A 16,276-nucleotide genomic window follows, 5' to 3' on the forward strand; every position below is an offset into this window, starting at 1 on the left:
CCCCGTGCGGTTGACAAGGTCTGTGCAGATCTTATCTGGTATACCAAGAAATTCAGTTCGCGCAGTGACAATCAACACCCGTTATAAAGTTTGCAATAATGATGAGATGCTATAATACCTTGTGATATCAACTCTCAGCGAATAGACTGTACTATAACTTACATTTCAAGACTACAACAAGGCGGTTTCTCCATCCGATGTCCCGCGCTCAGATGTTGGTACATATACTGTCCTGCCACGGTTGGATAGGGTGTCCCTCCCAGCGTCATGATCTCCCACAACAGCACGCCGAATGACCAGCTGCAATTAATCGAACAGTTCATTGTAATGCTTGACACATCAGCTTTAGCTTGACTCAGCTTGGCTCATTGATCGAGCTTGACTTACAAATTATAACATTCATATTTACATTGAAAAGAAAATCATACATAGCAATTAAAATAAAGGTAACATAAACTTAAAATACCGAAATAAAAAAACGAATAATAATAATAATTAAAACTAAAACAATTTATTTAAGCCAGACCCCTTAGGCAAGGTTCCGAAGATGCTAGCGGCGTTCCCTCTTTGAATTGCTAGGCTAATTCTTTGTCCGAGGAAGCTACCAGCTCTTCGTTCCCCTGTGACGTCTACATATGGAAATATGCTAACTTAATTAACACGTCATCATGATCGTCTATGATTTTTAATAACAATATTTATGTAAGGTATCATATATTCTTTCAAGACTCTTAATAAATATAATTAAAACTAATTGGGCAGTTTCCTGGGTATAATAAATATATTGTAATTAGTAGGTACGTCGGTTACATTATCGGGATATACTGGACACGATTTTTTTTCTTTTGTCAGTCAAACAAAAAATACAAATATGAAACGCGTCAAAGTTCGGGAGTGGGAGCAGTGTCGTCACACCGTGCTAAATAGTGTCGTTTTTTGTTTATTTGTCAATTTTTGTCCAATATTTTATCTATCTATCTATCCAATAACTTTAAACGAGCAATTCTTGTATATATATTTCGGGGATCTTGGAAACGGCTACAACGATTTCGATGAAACTTGGTATAGGGGTTTTCGGGAATGACAAATCGATCTAGCTTGGTCTTATCTCTGGGAAAACGCTTATAACGAGTTTTAGCCCGAACAAAGCTCCGTCGCCCAAGTACTGATAATCTGACTGACGGAGATGTGTTATTAGACGATGTGACGATATGAAATTTCCACGACTATCTTGGAGATCTGACTTTGTTTGACCTAATGTATGTTCCCTTTAAGATATCTAACCGATTCCAGAAATAACACATTATTTACTGTGTGAAATTCCCGGACCGCATGACTCAGAACGAATTCAGTGTTTTCCGTGTGATGGGTATTTTTCGGAAACGTTGGAATAACCCTTAATGTCATATGAGCATATCATATGAGAAAAAGTTCCATATACTCAAAGTATAAAATGCTTCTACTTAAGGCTCTTGAAATTTTCTTCATACTTTCCCGCTTTCCAACTCTAAATTCTCCGTTTATTCGTATACTGAAACTATTGTATACTCATATTGAACTTCTTATACATCGCTCGATAGATTTAAAGCGTGGCTTTGCCTATATTTAGGTCTATGCTTAGAGAAAACAATAATGTCATCATGATCATAAGTATCGTCTAAGTAGTTACTTTATTTGTATTTTGCAGTGAATTTATGTTGTAAATGTGTTTTGTATAATACAATACCATATACCACCTATATGATTATTTTTGTTATTGCTCTTCTACTTTATGCTGTTAGTACCCCACCTACTGCATTCTGTTTCTTCCTTCTTTTTATTGTAAAGGTTGTTTAGAAGAGATAGCTTTGACGTTATAATGCGCTTATTGCTTTTAGTGTGAATTGCACGTTTCCATTTTCTGCATTGCTTTGCTTAGGTACTGTGTTGTCACAAAACACAGAATGATAGTTCAGAAGTCAATCTCCATACAAGTGCGCTCGAGCAACGCACACATAGACACTGCTCATGGATACGGTATCTCGGGCCGGTTGGGACCAGTGCGAGCGCGAGTGCCATGCACTTGAGACACGCGTCTGTGAACTTTTTTGTGCAATAATGGAGCAACAAAAAAAAGTTATTATAACTATTCAGTGGACGGTTGTTTAAATTAAATAATCGTGAATTTCGCCAATAACGAAATCGTCGCAAGATATTTTCTGTGACAAATGTATAATATAACAATGACATTAAACTTAAAATATTTTAGTTATTAATTTATATTTCCATTCTTCCCGTTTCATTCTCAACAATAAATCAAACAACTAGATAAGAGTGCCACTACCACGATAGTTTTTTGGTGCATAAGCCATAGTTGACAACCTTAGAGCGACCGCCGAGCGTAGGTATGAAAAGTGAAGTACATACAGGAGATTGACTTCTGAACTATCTGTATTTTGTGGTGTTGTGTTCAAGGGTCTACGCTCGCTGGCGCGGGTGCACGGAGAGGGCGCACGCCTGCGGGTGCTGATGTAGGTAAAATCCGTCGCACGCGACGCGTGCAGATAGCGCTGCTCATACTATTTTTCAATAGGCACCCGGTCCGTGCAAACCGTGTCAGCTAGCGTAGTCCCTAATAAAGATTCATTATATTGTATTTCATCCTTTAAAAGTACTTACACGTCAGTCTGCGTGGTGAAAACTTTATGATACAGAGACTCTGGTGCCATCCACCGCACAGGCAGTCTTCCTTCAGTCTTTTTCCTGTAATAGTCGTTGCTCTGCACGTCTTTTGCGAGACCAAAGTCGGCAATTTTAAGCACGCAGTCGTCTGATACGAGGACATTGCGAGCAGCTAAATCCCGATGGATGCACTGGAAGTAAATTATATGCCGTCTTACTTAATTGGTTAGGAAAGTAGCCAGTGATGACAACGTAGACCAAGAATGGAGATGATTTGGATGCATGTAGGGGATTGGACTGACATTATGCCAGACAGGGAGGTGAGAATAAAGGTATTTGCTCAAAGTGCAGTGAGAGTGAGACACGTTAGTTTGCTAATGAAAGAAAATGGATCTCATAAGGATTTTTTAGTGTCACTAAATTTACAGTTCATGGCTAGGACTACATATCTAGTTTAATAAAAATATATTTATGATTGACGAGTAATCAATCGTATCTTACAAATATTACTTAACATAGTGATAAATAATATTTTGTATTGTAAAAGTGTACTTACTCTTCTTGATGCTAAATACTCCATCCCTCTTGCAACCTGATAGGAGAACGATACCAAATCCTTTTGGGTCAAAGTATTTCTATCCTTCAGGTCATCGGTTGGACATTCATACCTTAAATTAAATGGAATGATTAAAACACATGTAGCGATCAAACCTCAATCTAATGAAAACATAGAATGCGAGAAGAACGTTACTTTGCGGAAGTCCATATCAATGAATTTTTTTACAACACTTTTTAGTAAAGAAATTGTATTGTATGGTCATTGAAGTAAATATTAAGGTACCGAATTTTATGTCCAAAGTTTTATATTGGGACTGAGCTAGTAAGTAAAAGTTTAGTTAGTTACTAAGCACAATTTAAGAAGCCGTCAATTAATTTAAGGACGTCGCTGGCTATTAAGTATCTTTAACAGGTGCACGAATATAATTACAATACAATACCTACAATACAATAACTCGTTATTGCACACCAACACATAGTAAGCAGTACAGAAAACACAGGTATATACATAGAGATTTTCCAAGGTAAGCAATTGGCGGCCTTATCGTTATATGCCAAGAGAAAGGTATTTTTACAAAGAATGTATTTATTTTACGTCTAACATAGCATTATCTTGTGTTTTTAAACCAAAGTGAACCTAACTAATTTTAAACAGTAACCAATGACATTTACCTGTTACCACCTGGCCTGTGGTTTCTTAGGAATTCTCTAAGATTTCCGTTTGGTGCGTACTCCACAATGACGTAGAGAGGGCCGTCTTGGGTACAGCAGCCCAGAAGATTGATGATGTTCACATGCTTTCCGATCATTTTCATCATCTCCATTTCAGAGACTAGTGCCATCATTTCGGCGTCTGTGTGTCCCTCTGGAATTTATTTAATATTTATCTGTTTATTTATATTCGTCATCATCAACACATAGGTACACTAATAATAGGCAGTGCCTAATGCGAGCAAAACATATATGATTAAACATTTAGTCCAATTAGTATAACTGATTGTATACACATAATGGTAATCTTGTGAATTCACAAGTTAAGTATTAAGAAAACATTGTAATGAGCAACTTTTCCCTTTACAGATTCCTACTGAAAAGCATTCAGTTCTTCATCTTATAAATAAAAATAATCATTGGCAACTATTAAAAATCACTCTCTTGAATGCTAAACCTTTGGTTTTGCCACATCATATCAAAATTAAGTGATTTCCAATTTCCTTGTTTGCTTTACAATGCAATATTCTTTGATTCAAATGACTGACAGCAAAAACGCACCTTTTAACATTTTGACTGCTACCACCGACTGCACGCCCGGCTTCAATATCCCAACGCATTCTGCCTTTACCACTTTTCCAAATTCGCCCTCCCCTAATATTTTGCCTACAGACAATGTTTCTCTGGGAACTTCCCAGTCAACATCGACCGGTAACTCGTACTCTGACATCATCATTGAGTCGCTCGTGTTGCCTTGTACTTGAGAAAGCTTTTGTTTTTCTATTTTCACTACTGGCATTAACTGAAAGATATCGAATGTTGTAAACACTTGTAAGCTGTTGAGGGTAAAGCACAATAATTTTATATTTTTGTTTGGTCGTTGTTTTAACCATATAACTTACCAAAGCCTCTTCAGCGCTGATCGGCGTGCCATCAATCTGTGGTTTCTCTACTGTCACTTTCTTCGTCCAGTGCGTTACTATTACCGCTCTCGCTGTCTCTATAGCTAACTGCTTCTTAATCTTCTCTCGTTTAAGCTTTTTAAAGATCATCACCACAATGATGGCAGCCACGAAAAACATGGCTCCGAGAACAGCTGTCAAGATATTGATGAGTAGCGTGTGCTTTCCGTGATCTGGTACAGCTGTAACTGGTAATGCTAGAAAAAAAAATATTGGTCTATCACAATTCCATCCAAAGCTGCCGACTCTTTCATCTGTGAACTAGCACTGTTAGGTTCGTCTTTAGTCTTCATTTAGTAATCACTTTATCTTCTTACTTTTTGTTATTTTTGTCGTTTAGCTGATCGATACAACATGAATATTGCATTATAAAAGTTAATGTATTTGTTCAAACTAACTTACATTCTAGGACAGTAAGGTATCCTTTTGCAGTCGTTTTTCCCAAAGTATTCATGGCAACACAGACATACCAGCCTTCGTCTTCTTTAGTAACGTTAAATATAGTTAGCATCTCTTGTTTATCATTCGGGTCTTCGGTCTGAAATATTACAAAAAAGGTCAATATAACACTCGCTACATTAATCTTACTTCTATTACTTAAGCAAAATATAGTTTTTTATTAGTTTTGCTTAAATACACAGTATTTACTTATAACTCTCAAAAGAGCATTGCATTAAGAAAGATCTCAAGAATTCCTACCAAATAAGCAACTCATTACACATGCTTTTAATAGCGACGATGAATAATTGATATGGAAATACATAATGTCATGCATACGAAATGCCCACACACATGCGTTATTTACAGAGACCCTCACCGACATAATCCTATTACTATCGATCTCTTCATTGGTGTCATTATAGTTGTAAATGTGCTCGTATTTTCTAAAATACATCCAGTAGACGGAAGGGTGCATGTCAGAGAGAAATTCGCAACTGAATTTGGCTGTTTCACCGACCAACACGGTTTGGTTTTCGGCGGCACGCGTTAGGACGGGCTTGGCGTACAAACGCTCTAAAATATAATAAATATTATAAGAGGATGATACATACATAACTTAGATAACGTAATACATATATACATACAACTTAAGCAACTATAATAGATAATAATATACAGGGTAAAACGTAACGAGGGACTTCTACCAAAATGACGCAATGTGATGTGACGTACATATAAAATCATGTAGTGGATGAAGACGTGAATTGAACAAAAATATTTTTGTTATTTTTAAATACTTCACAATAGTTTCTAGAAGAAAAATGTAGTAAGTATGCAATATCAGATTTGCGGAAAAATGTCTCGTTACGATCTACCTAATATATACCGATACACAGGTAGTGATTATTTTTACGATTACAATAGACGACAAAACTAATGTTGTTGTTGTTGCTAAAATGTACACAGGAAGTAGTTTTTAGACCATCACCAAAATGAACCTTCACCGGTTAGCAACAATGAAATGCTTACGCATTACAGTGACCAGAGAGTGATTACCAGATCATGAAGATAATGAATACCAAATAAACAGTGTTTTCCATTTATCATTTAAACAATGTTTTTAGATGCGTCAAGATGAACTGTGTGATTATTAAATTGCAAAAAAACAATAAGTATTTTAGTCATTTTATATATTTCAAGTTAATATTTTAGTCATTTTATATGTTTCAAGATGGAATAACAAATAAAATGATGGATTTATAGAAAATTAGAACAGCTCTTGAAGCCGTGTACGTAAAACTATTTAAATTAGATTTTTGCAATTTTTATACGAATTTTAACCGACACCAATCCACCACCACCAGAAACTTGTGGTAAAGACCTCGATTTCGATTCCCGGCGGTATAGGCAGTTCGTTCGGTCCAACCTCCCCGTCTTTCACGGTGAAATTATCGTAAGGTTTTATCCAGGTCAAATAAGGTTCCAGATCGGACACAGGAGGACAAGCCAATTGTGCTGTGTCATTGACCACAACCGTTTTATTGCCGGGATACCCTTCCTTGATGTAGGGCTTCGATGGGTAGCGTTCTATAGGATTTAAATATCTGTTTTTATATCATCAATCATATTTTGATTAGAGCTAAATTAATTGACACTACTGTTTTGAGACCTTGTTGTCTAACGTAGTTGGAATAATAATCGTTTTCACCACTTCTTTCTGTTACAGGGTATTTGACAAGGATAGAAAGAGATGGTGAATGCGATCGCGAACGTCAGCGCGTTAGACAATATGGCCCCTGTTAACTACTAAAATTTCAAACATGATTGTAAGTGATAACAATTGCTCATATATTCTCTCACTAGAAAAGGAATCGTTATCTTGATAAACCTATGGATTTCAACTTTTTATGATCATTCTAGTTGTGTACCTAGATTTGTCATCAAGTGTTATCTTACCCTGTATGTGAAGTACAACTGTATGATCGATACAGCCTAGCTCGTTACAGACTAGACAAGTGTAGTTCCCGTTGTCGGTTTTAGTCAGTTCATCGAGTGTCATTGACCATTTTCCGTAACTTGGTTGGAAATAACTTCTTAATATCGTGCCGTTATTTTTAAACCAAGTTATGTTTGGTGTCGGATTACCTGTAATTAATAATTGCTTTAAAAAACGGATTTATGTTTTTTATATCATTTGTTCCACATTATACGTACCATCAGCAGCACATTTCAGTCTGATCGTGCTTCCAGCTGGTTTCATATCCATACTGTACATTTTGGATGGATGTTTAAATCTAGGAGCAAACTGTTTCTGTGTAGCATCCACGTGGCCAGATACATGATCTTTCTCTTTTTCTTCATCATCAACATCTTTATTAATGTCGTGGACTTTAGGAACATTTCGTTTGGTGGTTTTATTATTTGTTCCATTTTCTTCGATGGTATTATTTTCAACAAGTGATGCTGCTTGTGCCGGGAGACTTTCGACGTCGACGTCAGCTTGGTATTCTGAAAAGTTGTCATAATATTTACGTTTTAAAATGGAAACTTACTTTTTTCTCGAAGCTATACTTTCATAAGCAGTTAAAAATGAAATGGAGAAACTAAAGAAGGAGGCTGGGGGCGCAGCCAGCCGCTTTGTAACATTTTAACAAACATGATCTCATCAGTTCAACTTTAAGAATGATTTACACATGTATAGAGGAAGTAACAAATATTATTTTAAATCCTTTACTCAGTGGAGACCATACAAACATTCCAAATACTGAAGACGTTCACGCAATTTTGTATTGGCCGGAATCTCGGGCAATGTTTACACATCTGGACGCTCGTGAAAATGTCAATAAAATGTAATAATAACCAAATGCACTCCAGTGAAACGAACCCGGGACTGACTTGTGATCAATATCAATTTAGATCGCGAAGTAGTACTGTAGTTTCATAAATATTATTAAAGGTATGAACTTTTTTTTTCTGCAAATATAAGTTTAAGTTTTGTAGTATTTCCTAGCTGGGTTCCCTCAGAATATTAAAAACCCTTATAAGGTTTCTTAGGTAAGTTTTCTTTGTCTTCTTCTTATTATTATTATGTTATTTAATTTAATCTCTACTTCTTTTGTGTTTTTATTTGAGTAAATAAAATATTACTTACTTATAAGAATGTATTTCCCAAGGTGGTACTAAACTATGTATAATGTTCATAATAAAACTCTTTTTTGTATGCAGAGCCTTGAGAGATATGTACAAAGGTAAACTTTTCTCTATAAGGGTTCATAGGTACCAGTCAATCTTAGAATTGTTATTTATTTTAGATAATTTTTAGAGTCTTAGGTTCCTAATGGTTTTGACAAATACCTTCTATACTGAAAGCGTCTGGCCTATGCTTGATGGTGACGTTGTACTGCTTTGATTTGTCAGACTCGTTGATACAGGAGTACACGCCAGCGTCTTTGGCACGGAAACCTTTTATTCGTAACCTGAAATCATTATAATAAAGGTATCAGAAGGGCATAGAATCAAAAATTATGGGATTATTATTTAATATTAAAATACCTACACATTGTGTCCTTCAGAAGGTGCAAGTGCGACTGAACACCCCTTTACTCGTATATGTTTTAAATCTCAAATGTGGGTCACATAAAAGTTTTGATTACATCTTCAATCAAAAAATCTATTAAGAAGCTTCTCAGGGGCATTCAATCAAATAAATTTAATAAACTGCTGAAATGTTTCAGTTATTTTTTATCAAATAGCTGGCAAACGAGCATGGCAGTATGGTAAGTATTGTGGTAAGAACATCTTCATTATAGAAGATTATTCGATCAAAGCTTAATTATAGATAGGGATTTTAAGCAGTAAGTAGTTCCCTTATTGACCTTTACTACATTGTTCTTTTGGTTGATTCTCTCTCATATTTTAATAATGTAACAAGTTTCATTACCATCATTGTGGAGTCTGCATGAAATCACAACCAGTACAGTACGATTAAATAGTCGAGGAAAATAAACTATAGTACCTACCATCTCGTCATTTAGTAACTAAATCGAACTTAGTCCTTGAGTATTTATAGCATTGCCTAATTCTGTTTTCCTTAACTTTGATTTAGAGGAAAATAAACTGAATGTTGGAAGCGGTTGTGCCGGCTCGTCGAGCACACGCCCTCCAAAGTTAGGGCGAAGCTGTTACGGCGGAAAACACTAACAGCACAATCATTGTAAAAAAAAACCCTTGTTGATCATCAATCCATCACATCCATTGGGCGTCAATGTTGTTTGGAAATTTTCCAATAATCCTTAAGTCACAACAGACGAAACAAACCGATGTTGTCTAAATAATTCAATCATGTAATTAATGGCTTTATGATCCAGTATTGGCAAAGATCGATGGTTGTTTGTTACTCGACCATGTTATGAGATGCCTCGAATAGAAACGCGTAATATATGACTGTGCGCATGTTATTCATTCTTATGAACTACGTCAATATTGGCCGGATTAAAATTAACAAGTTGAATACTGAATTTGTTTCTTGTTTGCTATCCTGGCTTGGATTGCCGTGCTTTTGCTTTTGGGATATTATTGAGTTTTAGGCTATTTATCCGAAGGGTGTCAAATGGAGCCCTATTAACGTCATTGACGCTGTCGGTCGGTCCGTCTGTCTTACTAGGGCTATATATCAAGAACCGTAATAGATAAACATCTGAACTTTTTGTACTTACAATGTGTGTTTCTATTGCCGAAATATCAACAAATAATAAACTTGAAATTAAAGTGATCGCAAGGAATTGCAATGACTCCATACCACATGACATACATTACACTTAAGAACGGGCTCTGTTAGCACTAGATTTTTATATATAGATACGGCCGTTTATTAGCTTTGGTACACCTTCAAACTATTGCACTATTATTGATTGAACTATGTATTTTGATCTCTCTATGGTAGTGTCTTCGTTATACATGCATGCCTCCTGTTTTTTTCCTTTTTAAACCCCCTACGCAAAAAGAGGGGTGTTTATAAGTTTGACCGCTATGTGTGTCTGTATGTCTGTGTGTGTGTGTCTGTCTGTGACACCGTAGCTCTTAAACGGGTGAACCGATTACAATGTGTTTTTTTATTTCAAAGCAGGGTTTCTAGCAATGGTTCTTAGACATGTTTTATCAAAATAAGTTCAGCCGTTTTTGAGGTATTGAACTTTGAAGTGACTATGTTGAGGGTTTACCAACTTTTTGTTGGTTAGGTTAATTTGTTGCGATACAGATTCCTAAAAATAATAACTTCTGAGTTAACTTGGCCTCTAACACAGATTACGTTTGATGATAGAGGGTATAGCTTACCACTGTCGTTGTTGCATGAGGCGCCCGCGCGGGTCCAATGGCTGCCCGTCTCTGTACCACCGGATACTCTGTATCTGACTACGGGGCTTCAGACCACACATCAGCCGAAGGCTCTCGCCTGATGCCGCTTCTATCACGGAGTATGTTTCATCTGGGAACAAGGAGAAAGGTTTGGTTAAAGTTATTGAGATTCTTTTTAATGGCAGATGTTATTAAATTGACATTAAAAAAGAATAATAAAGGCCAAAATGTCAAGGATATGTAAAAATTAATACATCAGACAGTAACTCAGTAACAATTTAAATGTCAATGTAAAAATAATAAAATAAAAATAAGAAATAATAATAGCAATTTAAACTAAAAATTAACATTTCAGATTTTTAAATTCATTCACCGAATAAAACGCCTTTTCCAACAAAAGGTCATCAAATGTGATTTTTTACAGAATTTATGTATGAGCTTTTCGGTGACAGAAAACATCCCGAAGAACCTACGTAGATACACCTGCGATTCAGTGCTAAAGGTGGTCATTTGCTTAGCAATGGAACGTAAATAGACCGAGATGATGATTACGACATTTATTTGAAACTCCTAAGAGACTCTTCTTCAATAATTTACATGTGATAATTGACTTTAATAATTTACATTTGAGGTTATGGTTATTTATTTCGAAACGTTTAACTTTGTATTCATGACCTGTCAAATGAAGCTTACGAATGCTCTTCGTAGCTTTCGAAATTGAAAACTGTAATTGAACATATCAACATTGTGAGTAATAAAGGTGCCTGCAGGAGCATAAATTCCTTTCGAGAGATCTAAGTTGAAGACAGTGCAACAAAGATTGCAATTTTGACTTCATTCCAAGAGGTTGATTATGGTTTTGAACGATATATTTTTTTTATTATTTGGATGATATTTTGTTACGTAAGAGGGACTCTTTTTAAAGATAATTTTAAGTAACTCTTAAAACTGTAAATGAAACGGCAACAGAACAATTTTTTTCGCTTTCATGCTTTACGAGCTACCTAAATTAGTCTCTGAGAAATTTCAAAATATTGTAATTCAATTATTACAAAATTTTCTTTAATGCCATGATCGTAATATGTACGTTCAGACGGAGTGTCAAACGGAATGTCAAACGCATAAATGACACGCGACGGCGACGGTTGGTTACGAAACGTGCCAATGGGCATAGTCTCATGCTTTTCAATAAAAAAGAATATATTTTTGCCTGACAACGTTGCTATTACGGTCATGGTACGATACGTTGTAATGTGTAGAGACCTTTAGATAATCTTGCACTTAGACACACTGGATGCCAGAGGGGCGGACAGCCACGCGGCGAGTGTTTTTCTTGTCCATTACGTGTCCTATGCAGCTTTCTTTGTTCTGCGAGTGTTTCAGCCACGCAATGAACAGAGAACAGCTCGCCGGTGCTGCTTCATAGCAAAAAAAAAGTGACTTGCAGTCACTGTTGGACTGTCAACTCTACTTCCAAAAGCTGTGGTCTATTTAGGCTTGTGTTGACCAAGGTAGGGAAGAGTAATGAGTTTAACTCGGGTTCCAAGTTAAAATAATATGAAAGCAAATTTATTGCGTTCAGGTGCGTGCAGTTCTATATTTATTCGCATTTCGTTCTATTTATGTTTTAATTGCTTGTTGCAAAGAAACATGCGTTTTTGGAAGAAAATGCCATTTTTTTGTTAATTTTTTTTTATTCTATTTAGTCCATCAGAGTTTTTTTTTAAATTAACCTTTAAAACATTTTTGGTCGCTGTTTACACACTACTAATTTTGACGTCTCATTTTGGCAACGAACATAAAGTTCAGCGTAGCATGATGCATGACTTACAGACTTACATATGGAGCACGTTTTCGGCATCCCCTTGCATTATAATTAGAGGTTCCGAAACCTGATGCAACCGGCCACTTTGCGAGTGATCAAGCCAGATAAAAGTTGCCCGCGATTTTCTGTGATGAATTCCCGCGGGAATATTACAAGTATACTGGATAGAAATATTCTATGCGGTGTATGTCAACTATTCTGTCTTAAGGCAAAAGGCGATATCTTAACAAAAATAGTACATTGTTGTAGACGCTGTAAAGTAAGCAATACCTATAGATGAACGAATTAGTTTGAATATACTACGAGTCTTCGATAACTTGAGTTCATCTATTGCACTTTTGGCCGAGACTTAACATTGTGCTTTTCACTTTGATGGATTTCTATATCTCAAGTAGATTTTTTTTAATCGCCGATGGACCTACGATGGACTTCTATAAGGAGTTTTTATTTCTTGTGCCCTTATGCAAATTTTAGCTTTGTTCTAGGTAGCTTCGGGCTTGGCGTTAAAAAAATCATTTTGTCAGTCAGTCAAGACATAAGGTCTAGGTCGTAATCATAAGGTAATGTCAGAGTGCTCATCACTGTCCTTTCTATCTGTAATTTTGTATCATTAGCAATAAAGTAAACAGCAAGGCATCGTCTATTGGGCATGTCAAATACTTGGAAATTTATATGATTAAAGTATTGTACATACATACGATTGGAGAACGTATTTTACTACATACATTAATAAATTCAACTAAGTTAAATGTATATTCAGGACATTCTTGTTAACTTTTCGACAGTTTCGGTTGTGTTTTGTTTGGAGAGTGGACGTGGTTGAAACTTTAACGGCCAACGAGATTTGTGGCCTGTGAATTATTGCCGTTACAGGGCTGGGAAGGGCGAAGTATCGATATCGATAAACATAATCAAATAAAAAGAGCTATAAAAAAAAATAAGTTTAGGGTAGCGTTAAGTAAGTAGGTAAATATAATTTATTTGTTATTTACTGTTTTCTGTTGTAATACAATACAATACAATACAACAATACACAATAGTAATAGTAGTGTGTATACAATAGTAGAAGTAAACAGGTAGCGTAAAGATGTAGTATTATTGTTTATTGTTTATTAATTGTCCGCGTGGGAACTACTGCCCAAGCTCTCTCATCTGAGAGGAGGCCTGTGCCCAGCAGTGGGACGTATATAGGCTGGGATGATGATGATGATGTTCATTAATTATTTATGAGTATGAATAATGAGTGAATGAAGTATGAGTAAGTATTCATATTTCACAAAAAACGTAGTGTTCTATTAAGAGCGTGTTTCACCACTCATTGATACATTTTTTGTCAGCAACGATGCAATATCGTAGTACCCTAATATAATTGTTTTTTTATTTATTTTGTCATTGTTTATTTTAATTTATAATTTGAAATTATTTCATGTAATGCTAATGTAATTTAATTTAATAAAGATTTATTGATGATCTAAATAATATACTATCAATAATGCTTATTCTCGACTGTACTTCAGCAAACAATTCGAATTCACCAATGAAGGCATTAAATGTTATTTAGATACTAGTGTTATTTAGATATTTGAAAGTATCGACACGTGTCACATTACTAGTCCTTTCGCAAACTCCTTAAAGGTCGATTTAGTGGTTGCATGTGTCGAGCAGATGTAGGGCACCCTTGGGTCCAAAAAAAAGTCAAAACTCAATCAGTAAATTCTGTATTTTTGGAAACAATAGCATGTGGAGCCCTGGTCGTTACTCAGGACCAATACTTGACAGTCATGTTTTTTTTTTAGATTTTTTTTCTATTATTCGGACACGTGAAATACTTTTTTTGGTGAGGCTAATGTATGTAGTAGCTATGTAATAAGACAAGTACAATTTGACAAGTATATTAATGAAAGTTGCAAAAATCGGAAACGTAATAATAGTCCATTATTTAATTAAGTTCCGTAAGCGCTAGTTACCTATGTATTTTTATTTAGCTTATTATAATGTGGGGCATTGCAAGACAATTTCTTTCTGGTATTAGTTAAAAGTAAATAATACAATCTTGTCAAGCTTATTTCGCACGACGATCCTAAAAATGATGTGAGTATTATCTAAGATGTTTCAAATCAATAAAAAATAAAAACTTTATTTATGAAGCTATAAATTATTTTATTGAAAAAACAAAAACAAAGTTATATAATAAAACATGATAACGTATCTCCGGATACAGTCAGCAATCTCCAAACAAAACAAAATTTGCATACTAACACTAAATTTTTACGGCTCAGTACTAAATTGGTACATTCAGATCCTGATTATAATATTAAACATGGACCACCAGAGTCAAAGATTAGATTAAAGGGTTCCATTGTTCCAAAATCCTATAATGTTCCCTTTAATGGAGTCAGATTGTATGGTACCGAGTATAACAATTAACGATGGAGAACAAAAGGTCTTAACCGTTTAGTTATTGTTGACACGGCACACGTCATGATTGGGAGATTGAAAGCGAATAAAGACTTCTGGGAAGATGGTTCGTCGAAAAAGCTACCAAAGCTAAAACAATAAATACAAGCCAATTGTCAAGACGTGAGCAGGATTAACTCTAACCAACTCATTTAATTATAGGCAGCAGTAATTAGTGAGATTAGTGTTCTTTCGTCGTGTATAAGATGATCGAGGTAACAGTATTGATGATCCTCGTAATTTCTTCTTCTGCCTCTTCAGTCGTGCAGGTTGGCCATCAGCTTCTGATATTGCCTTCGTCGAAGACCTGTTTTGGAAGGCTACCAATAGAGAGAACAAGGAACTGAGAGCCAACCTCATAGCTTATTGAATTAAAATTAACAGACAGAATAAAAATCAATGTCTTTCTAAATTCAGCCCATCATTCCGCCTGATTGCTCAATAGTCCAGTTACTTTTGACTAACTAGATCACCTGAACTATCCTAAAGACAATAAACATAAAACCAATCGTAATTCCAAAAAATAAAACCTAAATGTAACAAACTGAGAAGAACTGGGACGCGAATGCTTTTTGAAAATGTTTTTCGTGTATGGGTTTTTGATTGCTTGGCGTTATGCCAAAGAGAATTTTTCGCGTCGGCGTCTTTTAAAAAGCCGTCCGCCACATGCTATATGTCCGTCACTGTGATGCTTCGCACTGAGCATAGTAAGTTTCGTATGTGAAGTTCAGTCGTCTCTACGAGTCACCCAGTTCAATTAGCATTACCAATGCTTTCTCTGCACACAAGCTAAGAAGCTTTTCACAGAATAATTTCACAATGTTTCTTTGGGAAACGAAAGTAATATTAATATATTATTGCCCTTTTAAAAGTGCAGCGAAAAGATTCATTATTGATACACGATTCAGTTACTTCTACTAAATATACTGCGAGCCATTGTGAATATATGTATCTATATTTACTATTCCGTTTAGCGGTTTCAACGTGAAGGAGTAAGAAACACACTAACATACACACACGCATAATTACATATTTTCGCATTTATGATATTAGTCGGAAATAATAGCTATATTAATTTATAGCTCTTTCATAGAAAATACATTTATATCTTAAATACTGACTTGGTAGTTAAAAATTCGATCGTAAATTACTATAATTCAAAACCCTTTTATGTCGACGTTTAATATCCACATAAAAATTACATTTCGTTAAATTGGCTCAATACGATTGTTTTTAATTTATGAAAAATGCCCGCGACTTTGTTAAAGCAAAGGAATATATAGATATAATGAACAATTAACAACGT

At 35.4% G+C, this 16,276-nt stretch overlaps 1 protein-coding gene across 2 annotated transcripts in view; it reads right to left on the bottom strand.

Moving 5' to 3' along the window:
- Positions 1 to 16,276, bottom strand: part of LOC141439328 (fibroblast growth factor receptor homolog 1-like) — a 97,058-nt gene that overhangs the window by 4,263 nt on the left and 76,519 nt on the right. The window contains exons 3-14 of one of the 2 annotated variants that reach the window (XM_074103612.1): positions 10,668 to 10,818; positions 8,688 to 8,809; positions 7,548 to 7,841; positions 7,290 to 7,478; positions 5,710 to 5,906; positions 5,295 to 5,430; positions 4,833 to 5,089; positions 4,492 to 4,732; positions 3,892 to 4,084; positions 3,218 to 3,329; positions 2,659 to 2,852; positions 163 to 300 (exon numbers count right to left, since the gene is read on the bottom strand). In XM_074103612.1, the coding sequence (XP_073959713.1) occupies positions 163 to 300; positions 2,659 to 2,852; positions 3,218 to 3,329; positions 3,892 to 4,084; positions 4,492 to 4,732; positions 4,833 to 5,089; positions 5,295 to 5,430; positions 5,710 to 5,906; positions 7,290 to 7,478; positions 7,548 to 7,841; positions 8,688 to 8,809; positions 10,668 to 10,818 (2,224 nt within the window). Of the gene's footprint in view, positions 1 to 162; positions 301 to 2,658; positions 2,853 to 3,217; positions 3,330 to 3,891; positions 4,085 to 4,491; positions 4,733 to 4,832; positions 5,090 to 5,294; positions 5,431 to 5,709; positions 5,907 to 6,714; positions 6,921 to 7,289; positions 7,479 to 7,547; positions 7,842 to 8,687; positions 8,810 to 10,667; positions 10,819 to 16,276 lie in introns of both variants that reach the window. The other variant, XM_074103611.1, reaches the window with a different exon arrangement.

This window comes from Choristoneura fumiferana, chromosome 20 (assembly GCF_025370935.1).
Source record: "Choristoneura fumiferana chromosome 20, NRCan_CFum_1, whole genome shotgun sequence".
Classification (NCBI taxonomy): domain Eukaryota; kingdom Metazoa; phylum Arthropoda; class Insecta; order Lepidoptera; family Tortricidae; genus Choristoneura; species Choristoneura fumiferana.